The 16,473-nt window shown below is 33.8% G+C and overlaps 1 protein-coding gene and 1 pseudogene across 1 annotated transcript; both read left to right on the top strand.

Moving 5' to 3' along the window:
* The first annotated feature begins 1,404 nt into the window (after positions 1–1,404).
* LOC124440582 lies at positions 1,405–6,461 on the top strand (annotated as a pseudogene).
* Positions 6,462–10,155: 3,694 nt separating this feature from the next.
* LOC124440527 (solute carrier family 22 member 16-like) lies at positions 10,156–15,280 on the top strand. The gene is made up of 10 exons (XM_046990922.1): positions 10,156–10,478; positions 11,049–11,277; positions 11,464–11,662; positions 11,740–11,857; positions 11,895–11,950; positions 12,620–12,754; positions 13,140–13,234; positions 14,144–14,252; positions 14,479–14,551; positions 14,869–15,280. The coding sequence occupies exons 1-10, from the start codon at positions 10,194–10,196 to the stop codon at positions 15,061–15,063; spliced, it is 1,494 nt and encodes a 497-aa protein (XP_046846878.1). The 5' UTR covers positions 10,156–10,193; the 3' UTR covers positions 15,064–15,280.
* The last annotated feature ends 1,193 nt before the right edge of the window (positions 15,281–16,473 follow it).

Raw genomic sequence — 16,473 nt, 5'->3', positions numbered from 1 at the left:
TTTAGAATGAATGATTGGTATCAAATTACTTGTACTCTTGGGCCACAGAATATGGGCATTGGGCTTGAGTCCTAGGACTCCAGGGAGGGATAATATCTCGTAAGTTGAATTTCATGTATTGTCGACCGTGGTTGGTGTGGTAAATAAGTACCTATTAGCATAAGAAATGTCATCTGTTGCATCTTCTCAAAGGGGCTCACGTTTCGCTGGGATAAAGAAGAAATCCATTAGCTGGTTTTTAGCTTTGAATGAAAGGGAATACAGTCATTCTGATTCTAGTGATTCTGAAACATCATCAGATGATAGCAACAGCGAGACAGAAAGTAATAAAACTATAGAAAGTTGTAGTTCGACAAAGGACGAAAAGCAATCTTTCATTGAGAATGGTGCAACGAAAAATGCTTACGATATTTTGAGCAACATTACTGCTAACTTGAGCCTGAAAGATGAAAATGACGATGACTTGGATGAGACAGTCACTAACGTCGAAATTTTACCTTCTTTGCTTTTTTCGGACCAAAATTCACAAGGGAAAAAATGCATTGAAATTTTATACTCGGGTAGTTCTGACGAGACTAGATGAGAAAATTTGGTGAAATTTTTAGACGAAGATGACAGGGAATACTAAATTTTTTGTAATTTATAAAAAGTTCTACATCCAAAAACAAATTTTTGGTGGAGGTTAAAAGAATCCTATGATTTTAGCATCTAAAGACAAAGATAATCTTTTTATTTAAAGAAATGTTGACTGTTGGCGATGTGAATATGAAGGGGAAAATGATTGAACTGTTTGTCGAAGTCTTCCTGGTGGAGGCTTTTGAACCACAATTAGCTAAAGTCTGATGATGAATTTTTAATGCTTTTCCTCTGTTTTATCTCAAATATTGGGTTAAAAGTGGGTGTTTTGTTCGGAGTATGTTTCATTTCATATTGCATATTTCTTTGGACTTGTTTTTGTTGTTTTCCTTTTATGGCATAATTGAAATTTGAATACTGGTGCTCGAGTTTTGTTTTGGTTAAGTTAGAGTTCACTGAGGTAAAGACTGTCCCCATACCCGTTGGGCCATGAAAATATCTTGTTTGGCTACGTTTTGCTTCTATAAATAAAGCTCAATCCATGGTTTTTGTGTTTAGTCTCCGGATAGTAATACTTGATTCACTTGAATAAAGTCAAATGGAGCAGACAATTATTGAACTAACCATGGACCTATCGCACAGCGCGTGACCAAAGTGAATACATCTTTTAAGTCAAATCTAGATCTCTTTATGTTTTGTGTTGAGCAACATAATCATTTTAAAATTGTACCGGGTAACACTGCTGATATTGTTGATATCATTAATGGTTCATTCACCACCTTTGTAATTTGATACTCTGAGTATAGTGTTTTCAAACGTGAGCTTATTATGGCACTTCTAGCGAGCTCCGATGACCACAGTTCAAGTACGATTTCAAGATGTCTGCAACAGTTGACACAGTTTTAAGCGAGATAGGCGGTTATGGAAGATACCAAATATTTTTGTTACAGTTGGTTGGCTTCATTGAATTCGGTCTCTCTGAATTTAATGTTATGATTATAACTTTTATCGCTGGAGAACCTACTTGGGAATGTGCCGAAAGCAGTGTCACTTGCAATTTTAGCGGCACAATCGACACAACAAGTAGCAATTACAATAAAAGATGTGAAATGCCTCGATCGGAATGGAAATTTTCCGATACTTTCACGTCCACAGTTACAGAGGTTAGTGAACACAAATTTTTTACGTACGCACAACACAAAACAAGTGGCCACTGCAAAATAAATTGGAAGAAAAGTTGGAAGGCAATTTTATCTGATGTGCGATAATGACGATTCATGATAAGAATTGGTAGCGTAATTGTTACGTAATGATTAAATTTATACTTTGTAACGGTTGGCTGCACGAATCTGCATATTTTTTATAGCTGCTTAAAAAGTGTTAAATGTTGTACTTATGAACATGTTCATGTAGCTCGTAAAAATGTCTACCTTTCAAAAACGTAATCTATAGTATAATCGAAATTTTTGTCCAAGAAATGCTCATATTTAAAAACAGCACTAAAAATGAAAGCCAGTTTCCTGAATCTTTATTCTTTGCAAATTTTAGATCGTTAGCAGTATTTGTTGCCAAGAAATTTATTGTTTTTACAGCGAATGAAGGCCAAGATATTTTTATAGCAGGAGTAAATAAACTGGCTTGCTGTGTCACATACCTAAATAAGATTTGGAAAACTAAAACCGTACTACCATGACTTTTTTAGTTTGAGTTGGTTTGTAGCAAAAGCTTTCTTCAAAATGTTTCTTCATCTCTGTTTTGGTTGGGTTGGCTAATGGGAAACCTTCTATTTGGTCATATATCTGACAAGATTGGCAGACGAAAAGCTATAATCTCTTCTGTGATTGCCTGTTCTATCTTTTCTTGGGCCATTGTTTGGCCAAGATATCTTGCTGTGTACATTGCTTGTCGTATCCTTATTGGAATTGCATGTGGTGAGTGAGTGAGTAATGTTTACCTATATAGTATCTATGTTTTGGTAATTTTGTTTCCAAAATGCTTCATTTCTCATGTTTGTCCACATGAAAATTTTACATTTTACTTGAAAATGATATGCATAAATAGCAATATAGACTAAAAAGTTATTCATTTTCATGGTCAACTGTTTTTATTTATTTTAGCTGGTTCATCAATGACAAGTTTTGTTCTCCTTGTTGAGTACAGTGGTGTTAAACATCGTTCATGGGCAGGGAGCAATATCTGGTACTATGGCTCAGCATGTTTTATGTTTCTTTCATTGATGGCCTATTTGATCAGAGAATGGAGAGACTTGCTTTTGTATGGTGCATGTTTAACAATCCCTGTCATTTTTACTTCGTGGTAAGTACTTAATTATCAATCGCATTTGGATAATATTGATCAGTCATATCAAAAATTACTTGAATACACTTTCTTAGGTTTCTTCCCGAATCATGTCGTTATCTTTGGTAAACAAACGCCATGATGAAGCTATTAAACAGTTGAAAAAAGTGGCCAAATGGAATCGTAAAACATTTCAAGAGGTGGAGTTAGAAGTTCCAAAGGAAGTTGAAAATGAGAAAAGTGATGTTAGAGACCTTTTTTATGACAGAAAAATTAGCATGATTACTATTGCAAGCTGGATATCATGGTTTGTTGATTACCTTTTTGTTTTGGCTCTTTTATAACTTTAAATTGTTCCTATCTAGTAATCTTCTCAAAGGTAGAACAACCCCTCTACCTTAACACTTTAATCAGTGTGGACTGCGTAAGACTGTAGACTCTGAAACTCTGCATAAGGGGCTCCCATACTGAGTCACTTCAAACATAAGGCACTTTTGAATTGTCCAAGGACCCTGCAAAACACTATAATATGTTTTATAATAAAATCACCCAGATAACTTTGGCCATCTCCTTAATGAGCCACCAACCATATAGTTGAGTTCTGACCAAGATAATTTATGAGATGTACCACTTTGTTCACGTGATATGGTAATTTTAAACACCACTTCTGTTTATGGACTAAAATCAGGTGAATGTGACGTCACACTTGTAAAAGTTGATCTCACTTTGTTAACAATGCCATATATTTTTAATTTGTTTCATGGTTTAGTATTAGAAAATGTATCAATGCCTCATTCTATTGAACATCTCATATCCATTGTTCAACCTTCCCCTCCCCCCAAGGTTTTTACATTTTCGTGTCTGAATTACGTACTACAGTTCATTAGCATGTAAGCAAGTCGAAATGCAGTATAAAAAACTAAAACTGTTTATTGAGTTGTTTCTTGCTTTTCTATTGCAAAAATTTTTTATTAGGTTTTGTTGTGCACTTGTGTATTACGCAGTCACATACGGTTCTATTTATCTTGGAGGAAATATTTATCTGAATTTTGCTCTTGTCAGTCTTGCATCCATACCATCAACGTTTACATCGATTATTTGTATGAACAAGTACGTATGCTTCTCGTTATTATTTAAAGATTTGAATGGCACCCTTTTCGCAAATCTATTTTTAATTGTCGATACTTGTCCAGTTGAAATATTTTACCAACACCGTCAGGTTAGTGTTGCGGAGTCAGATTAAGACCTCTAACTTTGTGGAAACTCAAAATGTATTCCATTAACTGGGAAAGTTATGAAAACGTTAACCAGTAAATGACGAGTTGTAAAGTTATAAATTGGTATGTGATAGGAAATATCACTTTAGTACCCTGTGAAGGATGTGAATAACCTACGGTTATTGGTTTTTAACGTCATATTTGTATGGGCCGTTCGTATAATAAATTAGATTAAGGGCTTTCACAGTATTTTATCGTGTTTTTCTGTTACATTGTAGATTTGGTCGCCGTAAGTCTCTTATTTATGGCATGATAATTTCCTCAATAGCCTCAATAATCGCGGTTGTTATTCCAACAGACAGGTCTAATACAGGTACAATGTTACAAATTTGAATATTGTTGATTTTGAAAGTGTCAAAATGGAATTTGTGTTGGGTAGGGCCCAGTGGTGTATTGCCAAAATTTTTACAAGGTGGTCTCTCCGAAATAAACTAGTTAAGACGAAAAGAAAATTTTGCTGTTAAAATGAACTATCATGAACTACTGCGTTTGCGCCAGTGCTCGTGCAGGCTTATGCAAACCGAGGAGAACTTTTGGAGTACTGGAGAGTAGATCACTGCAAGCTCGAGACCGAACGTCGAGGGTTACACATGCTCGAGAGTTCTCACAATCGTCTCTGATGTTTGTTTAAGCCAGTGCAAACACGAAAAGCATCTTTTATTTCTTTTATAAAATAACAATAATGTAAGTCAGACAAATGTAATACAAACGAGTGATTTGCAAATTCTCTTTGATCGATTGATTGATTGTTTGATTGATTGATTGACTGATTGATTGATTGATTGATTTGATTGATTTGATTAGTTGAGCTCAGATCGTTTTGCACTGGCTAATGTAAACAAACTTACAGTTTATTTTATAAAGTAATCTAATCATTTACTGGTACGTATAGGATTGACCAAGCGTATATAATCAAAAAATCATAAATTTATTGGAGATGAATCATTTAAATAAATGCTTCACAATTTGAAATTATAAAGTGTTTAAGAACTATAAAAGGGGGCTCCCCCTAACTTGATTTAGAAATGTAACAAGGGGAATTGGGTCCCCCAAGCAATTACAACCCTGGTAGGGCCTATCAGTTCAACCTACACAAACCATAGTGTTAGAATTACATTTTCCATGAACTGTATTTTTACCAATTCTCTTAAACAATTCAAATTGAGAACGTATTTCATGTATATTTTTACTTAGTGGTTTTATGATTTTCTTTGCATTTCTTCACAGGTTATACGATCGGGCGTATAATTATGGCTATGATTTGTAAATATGCAATTCTTGTTTCATTCAACACTGTTTATATCTATAGCTCAGAGTTATTTCCTACCTCAGTACGGTGAGTAAAGAACTCGATATTATAGAGCATGTACATATTACGTATAATTGGTAATTTACTTTATGTTAAAAATAGAAATTCTCAAAACCATTTAAAAAAATTTGTCTAATGGTTTACATTGTTAGGACTAAATGATAGCAGCTTACAAAATTCATGATGTCAATAACTATACCAAACGTTCATATAAATGCACGAATTTCACATTTAATGCTCTTTATTTCTACAGCACGATTGGTATTGGAACATCCTCCGCATTTGCTAGAATTGGTTCATTTTTGTCACTTTATGTTGTTTGGTTGGTAAGTACAATAATGTATTGTACCAGTATTGTACTTACGCTTCGAGGGGTGTAGTGTCTATTTTTTCGTTCGCCGATGACAGAGTTATTGACGACAGTTTCATTTTGTTATGAAAAATATTCTAAGGATGAGGGTTTACTTCCCATGACCGTTCTGATTAGGTTTTATATGCGTACTTTTTCTTAACGATGTAATGGTAATGTGAGCTGTTTTCGTTCATGCTTTAGTCTGACCTGTCTTGTCTTTGGCGGGATACTAGAAATGAAGAATGAATACATAAATTAATCCTTTTATTTCTTTCTTTTATCCCTATACAGATCCGTATTCATGCATTATTGCCGTACAGTATTGTTGCGGTTCTGTGTGCAGTAACTGGAGCGATATGTTTTAAGCTTTTGCCTGAGACAGTGAATAAACCTACACCAGAAAGTATGAGGAATTTTGTTGAAATGAATTTGAAAATGGAGACTTAGTGAATGGCAAAGACGAAGAAAATAATAGCAAAGTTTAATAGTCGACATCCTGAACAAGATTTTTTCGTTATACTAAAAGACTAGTGGACGAAACAATAATTGAAAGAACTCTTCTCTTTTTTCTCAAAGGCTCGAAGATGACACTATTGATCATCCAGTCGCTATCTTTTTTTCTTTATCGCGTGTTTGTTGATGTTGTACTGGTAGAAACATTGCTATTTGAGTTTTTAATTAAATTTTATATGGTCGAAGGAATTTAGCATTATACAGATTTCAAAAATGAACTACAACTTTAGCTTGTCCCTAATCAGTTGCGGTTGTTCAGAGGGACAGCAATGATCAAGCTTGACATATCTCTGAGAATTTATGTCTTCCGTGCGAGTGTATGCATGTATACGCTTTTAGATTTCAATATCTGCGTATGGAGCGTTCTGTTTATGATATTTTATGTTCGTAATCTAGGTGTACTATTGCTTTGTTTTCGTCCTGCAGACAAACATCGTTGCACTTCTAAAATTGCGTTTGTTTTTTGAAACACACAGTAAACTAAAGCAAATACAATGCGACTCTATTAATTTTTATAGATAATGCATGTGTATAGATATTTTGTCTTGATTATTTTAACATGAAACGCGTTGTTTCCAAAAAACACCGTTCATTTTCTTTGAAAGTTAATGAAACAGAGCTCAATTTGACTTAGTTATAAAAAGTACATATACCTAAATAACCTAATGATAAACAAAAACGAATTGAAGTATTACTCGATTGAGAATGAAAGATCAAACATTACCACAGATTGATCGTTTTTGATAACCATGTATCTTTTCATTGACAGTGGTCATTATTTCATTTTGCCAAATTATGCAATTATGATTTGTATCATTCTGTAACCAAAGGTAATATGACCAAGAAATGACCGATGGTCAAGAAATAAGGTTGTTTGGTGAAACAATCACAAATTGTGAAACGCAATTCTATCTAGATATAAAGAAAAGGCAAAAGTTTTCAAGTCAACAAGAGTACGTGAACTTTCGTACAACATAAAGAATGGCATTTTAAAGTTAAAACAGTTAGGACATTAGGATGTATATTGACGCCAATTGAAAAACGTTAATTTTAACGAGATTTTTATCGTGGATTTTCCTTGTCTTTCATACTCTTTCTGTATTTACTGCGACAGAGGTATTTGCCAGTGACGGTGGCTTATAAGAACCATTCTTCATGTACATATAGTTGGTGGTGTTATTGCCTTTTCTTCATTGAACTACAGAACTTTTAAAATTGTTTCTGAAATACATAAAGGCCAGTTACAGTCTTGGTAATTGATATGTTACCTCCAATTTTCCAAATTACAATAAAAGTTTAGCTTTTACAGTTAATTGAAACGATTTTTTATAAGTGTAGCAGCACCAGTATTAGACAAGCTACATGTGTCAAATTTTATCGTCTTCTGTATTTTTCAATTTTATCGTCATCAAAAGAAAACAAGTGGTTATTTAGACTATACCTTGTGATAGGTTTGTTAATTTTTTGCCTCTGACAGAAGTGAAATTATGCTCAACTATTTTAACCATTGACTAAGATTTAAATTTAGTTGCGAATTGGCAAATTCCAATATCATACAAGTAAAAGCGCTAAATTTATACTTTTTTGATATCTTTTCAAGAATCCTTCTATTGCGTCAACTTTGAATATACTTGTTTAGATTATTCAATGCAATAAGTTACATATCTTGCTTTATTTAGCTCTACATGTTCTACAGCCTCTACTTCTAATTGGTCGCATGTTGCGTCATATTTAGAATGAATGATTGGTATCAAATTACTTGTACTCTTGGGCCACAGAATATGGGCAGTGGGCTTGAGTCCTAGGACTCAAGGGAGGGATAATATCTCGTAAGTTGAATTTCATGTATTGTCGACCGTGGTTGGTGTGGTAAATAAGTACCTACTAGCATAAGAAATGTCATCTGTTGCATCTTCTCAAAGTGGCTCACGTTTCGCTGGGATAAAGAAGAAATCCATTAGCTGGTTTTTTAGCTTTGAATGAAAGGGAATACAGTCATTCTGATTCTAGTGATTCTGAAACATCATCAGATGATAGCAACAGCGAGACAGAAAGTAATAAAACTATAGAAAGTTGTAGTTCGACAAAGGACGAAAAGCAATCTTTCATTGAGAATGGTGCAACGAAAAATGCTTACGATATTTTGAGCAACATTACTGCTAACTTGAGCCTGAAAGATGAAAATGACGATGACTTGGATGAGACAGTCACTAACGTCGAAATTTTACCTTCTTTGCTTTTTTCGGACCAAAATTCACAAGGGAAAAAATGCATTGAAATTTTATACTCGGGTAGTTCTGACGAGACTAGATGAGAAAATTTGGTGAAATTTTTAGACGAAGATGACAGGGAATACTAAATTTTTTGTAATTTATAAAAAATTCTACATCCAAAAACAAATTTTTGGTGGAGGTTAAAAGAATCCTATGATTTTAGCATCTAAAGACAAAGATAATCTTTTTATTTAAAGAAATGTTGACTGTTGGCGATGTGAATATGAATGGGAAAATGATTGAACTGTTTGTCGAAGTCTTCCTGGTGGAGGCTTTTGAACCACAATTAGCTAAAGTCCGATGATGAATTTTTAATGCTTTTCCTCTGTTTTATCTCAAATATTGGGTTAAAAGTGGGTGTTTTGTTCGGAGTATGTTTCATTTCATATTGCATATTTCTTTGGACTTGTTTTTGTTGTTTTCCTTTTATGGCATAATTGAAATTTGAATACTGGTGCTCGCGTTTTGTTTTGGTTAAGTTAGAGTTCACTGAGGTAAAGACTGTCTCCATACCCGTTGGGCCATGAAAATATCTTGTTTGGCTACGTTTTGCTTCTATAAATAAAGCTCAATCCATGGTTTTTGTGTTTAGTCTCCGGATAGTAATCTTCATTCACTTGAATAAAGTCAAATGGAGCAGACAATTATTGAACTAACCATGGTCTATCGCACAACGCGTGACCAAAGTGAATACATCTTTTAAGTCAAATCTAGATCTCTTTATGTTTTGTGTTGTGCAAACTGAGAAAGTACAATATAATCAGTGCTATAGAACTAAATTTATCAGATGGGGGGCTCTCTTGACGTTTTTGTCAATAGAGCCCTTTTAAAATTACCCATTTCAAAGGTAGAAGGGAGGCTTCTCCCCCAAGCGCCCCCCCCCCTTCTACAGCACTGAATATAATACATAGAAAAATAAAATTAATAAATACACCACATAGTGTTGCCAGATCGTGAACAAAGTTCATAGATTTGTGAATTTTTTGCTCTCTTCATGAACTTTTAATGAACAATAAAAAATTAGTGAACTTTTTGTGAACTTTTCAAAATTTCATGAATATTTGTATTTTCATAATAAGCGGCCCGGAAATCTGTTTAAGTTTTTTTATTTAATCGATTTATGTAATTAGCACAGTGTAAATAGTAAATATATTATTTACAATGTGCAAATATGCAAATGTACAAATAATATATTTACTATTTACTGTGCTATTTACTTAAATCGATTGAATAAAATAAACTTAAACAGTTTTTGGAACGCCTATGATTTTCATCATATTAATCAGAAAAGTATGCATAAATCATAGTTCAATGAGTAGGCAATTTTCACAGCTCGACAATTCTTTTGTCGACAAACAATGACGATTTTCAAGTTAGTTCGATATTTTCCGAGTTATTCCAAGATTTTCTGGCAATTACCGAGAACATAATCATTTTAAAATTGTACCGGGTAACACTGCTGATATCGTTGATATCATTAATGGTTCATTCATCACCTTTGTAATTTGATACTCTGAGTATAGTGTTTTCAAACGTGAGCTTATTATGGCACTTCTAGCGAGCTCCGATGACCACAGTTCAAGTACGATTTCAAGATGTCTGCAACAGTTGACACAGTTTTAAGCGAGATAGGCGGTTATGGAAGATACCAAATATTTTTGTTACAGTTGGTTGGCTTCATTGAATTCGGTCTCTCTGAATTTAATGTTATGATTATAACTTTTATCGCTGGAGAACCTACTTGGGAATGTGCCGAAAGCAGTGTCACTTGCAATTTTAGCGGCACAATCGACACAACAAGTAGCAATTACAATAAAAGATGTGAAATGCCTCGATCGGAATGGAAATTTTCCGATACTTTCACGTCCACAGTTACAGAGGTTAGTGAACACAAATTTTTTACGTACGCACAACGCAAAACAAGTGGCCACTGCAAAATAAATTGATAGCGTAATTGTAGCGTAATTTTTTACGTACGCACAACACAAAACAAGTGGCCACTGCAAAATAAATTGATAGCGTAATTGATAGCGTATTGGTAGCGTAATTGTTACGTAACAATTAAATTTATACTTTGTAACGGTAGGCTTCACGAATCTGCATATTTTTTATAGCTGCTTAAAAAGTGTTAAATGTTGTACTTATAAACATGTTCATGTAGCTCGTAAAAATGTCTACCTTTCAAAAACGCAATCTATAGTATAATCGAAATTTTTGTCCAAGAAATGCTCATATTTAAAAACAGCAATAAAAATGAAAGCCAGTTTCCTGAATCTTTATTCTTTGCAAATTTTAGATCGTTAGCAGTATTTGTTGCCAAGAAATTTATTGTTTTTACAGCGAATGAAGGCCAAGATATTTTTATAGCAGGAGTAAATAAACTGGCTTGCTGTGTCACATACGCAAATAACATTTGGAAAACTAAAACCGTACTACCATGAATTTTTTAGTTTGAGTTGGTTTGTAGCAAAAGCTTTCTTCAAAATGTTTCTTCATCTCTGTTTTGGTTGGGTTGGCTAATGGGAAACCTTCTATTTGGTCATATATCTGACAAGGTTGGCAGACGAAAAGCTATAATCTCTTCTGTGATTGCCTGTTCTATCTTTTCTTGGGCCATTGTTTGGCCAAGATATCTTGCTGTGTATATTGCTTGTCGTATCCTTATTGGAATTGCATGTGGTGAGTGAGTGAGTGATGTTTACCTATATAGTATCTATGTTTTGGTAATTTTGTTTCCAAAATGCTTCATTTCTCATGTTTGTCCACATGAAAATTTTACATTTTACTTGAAAATGATATGCATAAATAGCAATATAGACTAAAAAGTTATTCATTTTCATGGTCAACTGTTTTTATTTATTTTAGCTGGTTCATCAATGACAAGTTTTGTTCTCCTTGTTGAGTACAGTGGTGTTAAACATCGTTCATGGGCAGGGAGCAATATCTGGTACTATGGCTCAGCATGTTTTATGTTTCTTTCATTGATGGCCTATTTGATCAGAGAATGGAGAGACTTGCTTTTGTATGGTGCATGTTTAACAATCCCTGTCATTGTTACTTCGTGGTAAGTACTTAATTATCAATTGCATTTGGATAATATTGATCAGTCATATCAAAAAATACTTGAATACACTTTCTTAGGTTTCTTCCCGAATCATGTCGTTATCTTTTGGTAAACAAACGTCATGATGAAGCTATTAAACAGTTGAAAAAAGTGGCCAAATGGAATCGTAAAACATTTCAAGAGGTGGAGTTAGAAGTTCCAAGGAAGTTGAAAATGAGAAAAGTGATGTTAGAGACCTTTTTATGACAGAAAAATTAGCATGATTACTATTGCAAGCTGGATATCATGGTTTGTTGATTACCTTTTGTTTTGGCTCTTTTATAACTTTAAATTGTTCTTATCTAGTAATCTTCTCAAAGGTAGAACAACCCCTCTACCTTAACACTTTAATCAGTGTGGACTGCGTAAGACTGTAGACTGCGAAACTCTGCATAAGGGGCTCCCATACTGAGTCACTTCAAACATAAGGCACTTTTTGAATTGTCCAAGGACCCTGCAAAACACTATAATATGTTTTATAATAAAATCACCCAGATAACTTTGGCCATCTCCCTTAATGAGCCACCAACCATATAGTTGAGTTCTGACCAAGATAATTTATGAGATGTACCACTTTGTTCACGTGATATGGTAATTTTAAACACCACTTCTGTTTATGGACTGAAATAAGGTGAATGTGACGTCACACTTGTAAAAGTTGATCTCACTTTGTTAACAATGCCATATATTTGTAATTTGTTTCATGGTTTAGTATTAGAAAATGTATCAATGCCTCATTCTATTGAACATGTCATATCCATTGTTCAACCCTCCCCTCCCCCCAAGGTTTTTACATTTTCGTGTCTGAATTTCGTAGTACATTTCATTAGCATGTAAGCAAGTCGAAATGCAGTATAAAAAACTAAAACTGTTTATTGAGTTGTTTCTTGCTTTTCTATTGCAAAAATTTTTTATTAGGTTTTGTTGTGCACTTGTGTATTACGCAGTCACATACGGTTCTATTTATCTTGGAGGAAATATTTATCTGAATTTTGCTCTGGTCAGTCTTGCATCCATACCATCAACGTTTACATCGATTATTTGTATGAACAAGTACGTATGTTTCTCGTTATTATATAAAGATTTGAATGGCACCCTTTGCGCAAATACATTTTTAACTGTCGATACTCGTCCAGTTGAAATATTTTACCAACACCGTCTGGTTAGTGTTGCGGAGTTGGAGTAAGACCTCTAACTTTGTGGAAACTCAAAATGTATTCCATTAACTGGGAAAGTTATGAAAACGTTAACCAGTAAATGACGAGTTGTAAAGTTATAAATTGGTATGTGATAGGAAATATCACTTTAGTACCCTGTGAAGGATGTGAATAACCTACGGTTATTGGTTTTTAACGTCATATTTGTATGTGCCGCTCGTATAGTAAGTTAGATTAAGGGCTTTCACAGTATTTTATCGTGTTTTTCTGTTACATTGTAGATTTGGTCGCCGTAAGTCTCTTATTTATGGCATGATAATTTCCTCAATAGCCTCAATAATCGCGGTTGCTATTCCAACAGACAGGTCTAATACAGGTATAATGTTACAAATTTGAATTTTGTTGATTTTGAAAGTGTCAAAATGGAATTTGTGTAGGGTAGGGCCCAGTGGTGTATTGCCAAAATTTTTACAAGGTGGTCTCTCCGAAATAAACTAGTTAAGACGAAAAGAAAATTTTGCTGTTAAAATGAACTATCATGAACTACTGCGTTTGCGCCAGTGCTTATGCAAACCGAGGAGAACTTTTGGAGTACTGGAGAGTAGATCACTGCAAGCTCGAGACCGAACGTCGAGGGTTACACATGCTCGAGAGTTCTCACAATCGTCTCTGATGTTTGTTTAAGCCAGTGCAAACACGAAAAGCATCTTTTATTTCTTTTATAAAATAACAATAATGTAAGTCAGACAAATGTAATACAAACGAGTGGTTTGCAAATTCTCTTTGATCGATTGATTGATTGTTTTGATTGATTGATTGATTAATTGATTGATTGATTGATTGATTTGATTGATTTGATTAGTTGAGCTCAGATCGTTTTGCACTGGCTAATGTAAACAAACTTATAGTTTATTTTATAAAGTAATCTAATCATTTACTGGTACGTATAGGATTGACCAAGCGTATATAATCAAAAAATCATAAATTTATTGGAGGTGAATCATTTAAATAAATGCTTCACAATTTGAAATTATAAAGTGTTTAAGAACTATAAACGGGGGTTCCCCCTAACTTGATTTAGAAATGTAACAAGGGGAATTGGGTCCCCCAAGCAATTACAACCCTGGTAGGGCCTATCAGTTCAACCTACACAAACCATAGTGTTAGAGTTACATTTTCCATGAACTGTATTTTTACCAATTCTCTTAAACAATTCAAATTGAGAACTTATTTCATGTATATTTTTACTTAGTGGTTTTATGATTTTCTTTGCATTTCTTCACAGGTTATACGATCGGGCGTATAATTATGGCTATGATTTGTAAATATGCAATTCTTGTTTCATTCAACACTGTTTATATCTATAGCTCAGAGTTATTTCCTACCTCAGTACGGTGAGTAAAGAACTCGATATTATAGAGCATGTACATACTACGTATAATTGGTTATTTACTTTATGTTAAAAATAGAAATTCTCAAAACCATTTAAAAAAATTTGTCTAATGGTTTACATTGTTAGGACTAAATGATAGCAGCTTACAAAATTCATGATGTCAATAACTATACCAAACGTTCATATAAATGCACGAATTTCACATTTAATGCTCTTTATTTCTACAGCACGATTGGTATTGGAACATCCTCCGCATTTGCTAGAATTGGTTCATTTTTGTCACTTTATGTTGTTTGGTTGGTAAGTACAATAATGTATTGTACCAGTATTGTACTTACGCTTCGAGGGGTGTAGTGTCTATTTTTTCGTTCGCCGATGACAGAGTTATTGACGACAGTTTCATTTTGTTATGAAAAATATTCTAAGGATGAGGGTTTACTTCCCATGACCGTTCTGATTAGGTTTTATATGCGTACTTTTTCTTAACGATGTAATGGTAATGTGAGCTGTTTTCGTTCATGCTTTAGTCTGACCTGTCTTGTCTTTGGCGGGATACTAGAAATGAAGAATGAATACATAAATTAATCCTTTTATTTCTTTCTTTTATCCCTATACAGATCCGTATTCATGCATTATTGCCGTACAGTATTGTTGCGGTTCTGTGTGCAGTAACTGGAGCGATATGTTTTAAGCTTTTGCCTGAGACAGTGAATAAACCTACACCAGAAAGTATGAGGAATTTTGTTGAAATGAATTTGAAAAATGGAGACTTAGTGAATGGCAAAGACGAAGAAAATAATAGCAAAGTTTAATAGTCGACATCCTGAACAAGATTTTTTCGTTATACTAAAAGACTAGTGGACGAAACAATAATTGAAAGAACTCTTCTCTTTTTTCTCAAAGGCTCGAAGATGACACTATTGATCATCCAGTCGCTATCTTTTTCTTTATCGCGTGTTTGTTGATGTTGTACTGGTAGAAACATTGCTATTTGAGTTTTTTAATTAAATTTTTATATGGTCGAAGGAATTTAGCATTATACAGATTTCAAAAATGAACTACAACTTTAGCTTGTCCCTAATCAGTTGCGGTTGTTCAGAGGGACAGCAATGATCAAGCTTGACATATCTCTGAGAATTTATGTCTTCCGTGCGAGTGTATGCATGTATACGCTTTTAGATTTCAATATCTGCGTATAGAGCGTTCTGTTTATGATATTTTATGTTCGTAATCTAGGTGTACTATTGCTTTGTTTTCGTCCTGCAGACAAACATCGTTGCACTTCTAAAATTGCGTTTGTTTTTTGAAACACACAGTAAACTAAAGCAAATACAATGCGACTCTATTAATTTTTATAGATAATGCATGTGTATAGATATTTTGTCTTGATTATTTTAACATGAAACGCGTTGTTTCCAAAAAACACCGTTCATTTTCTTTGAAAGTTGATGAAACAGAGCTCAATTTGACTTAGTTATAAAAAGTACATATACCTAAATAACCTAATGATAAACAAAAACGAGTTGAAGTATTACTCGATTGAGAATGAAAGATCAAACATTACCACAGATTGATCGTTTTTGATAACCATGTATCTTTTCATTGACAGTGGTCATTATTTCATTTTGCCAAATTATACAATTATGATTTGTATCATTCTGTAACCAAAGGTAATATGACCAAGAAATGACCGATGGTCAAGAAATAAGGTTGTTTGGTGAAACAATCACAAATTGTGAAACGCAATTCTATCTAGATATAAAGAAAAGGCAAAAGTTTTCAAGTCAACAAGAGTACGTGAACTTTCGTACAACATAAAGAATGGCATTTTAAAGTTAAAACAGTTAGGACATTAGGATGTATATTGACGCCAATTGAAAAACGTTAATTTTAACGAGATTTTTATCGTGGATTTTCCTTGTCTTTCATACTCTTTCTGTATTTACTGCGACAGAGGTATTTGCCAGTGACGGTGGCTTATAAGAACCATTCTTCATGTACATATAGTTGGTGGTGTTATTGCCTTTTCTTCATTGAACTACAGAACTTCTAAAATTGTTTCTGAAATACATAAAGGCCAGTTACAGTCTTGGCAATTGGTATGTTACCTCCAATTTTCCAAATTGCAATCAAAGTTTAGCTTTTACAGTTAATTGAAACGATTTTTTATAAGTGTAGCAGCACCAGTATTAGACAAACTGCAGGTGTCAAATTTTATCGTC

This window comes from Xenia sp. Carnegie-2017, unplaced genomic scaffold, assembly GCF_021976095.1.
Source record: "Xenia sp. Carnegie-2017 unplaced genomic scaffold, XeniaSp_v1 HiC_scaffold_2, whole genome shotgun sequence".
Lineage (NCBI taxonomy): Eukaryota > Metazoa > Cnidaria > Anthozoa > Malacalcyonacea > Xeniidae > Xenia > Xenia sp. Carnegie-2017.
Note: the sequence above shows the minus strand (reverse complement) of the source record. Positions and strands in the feature narration are given on the sequence as shown.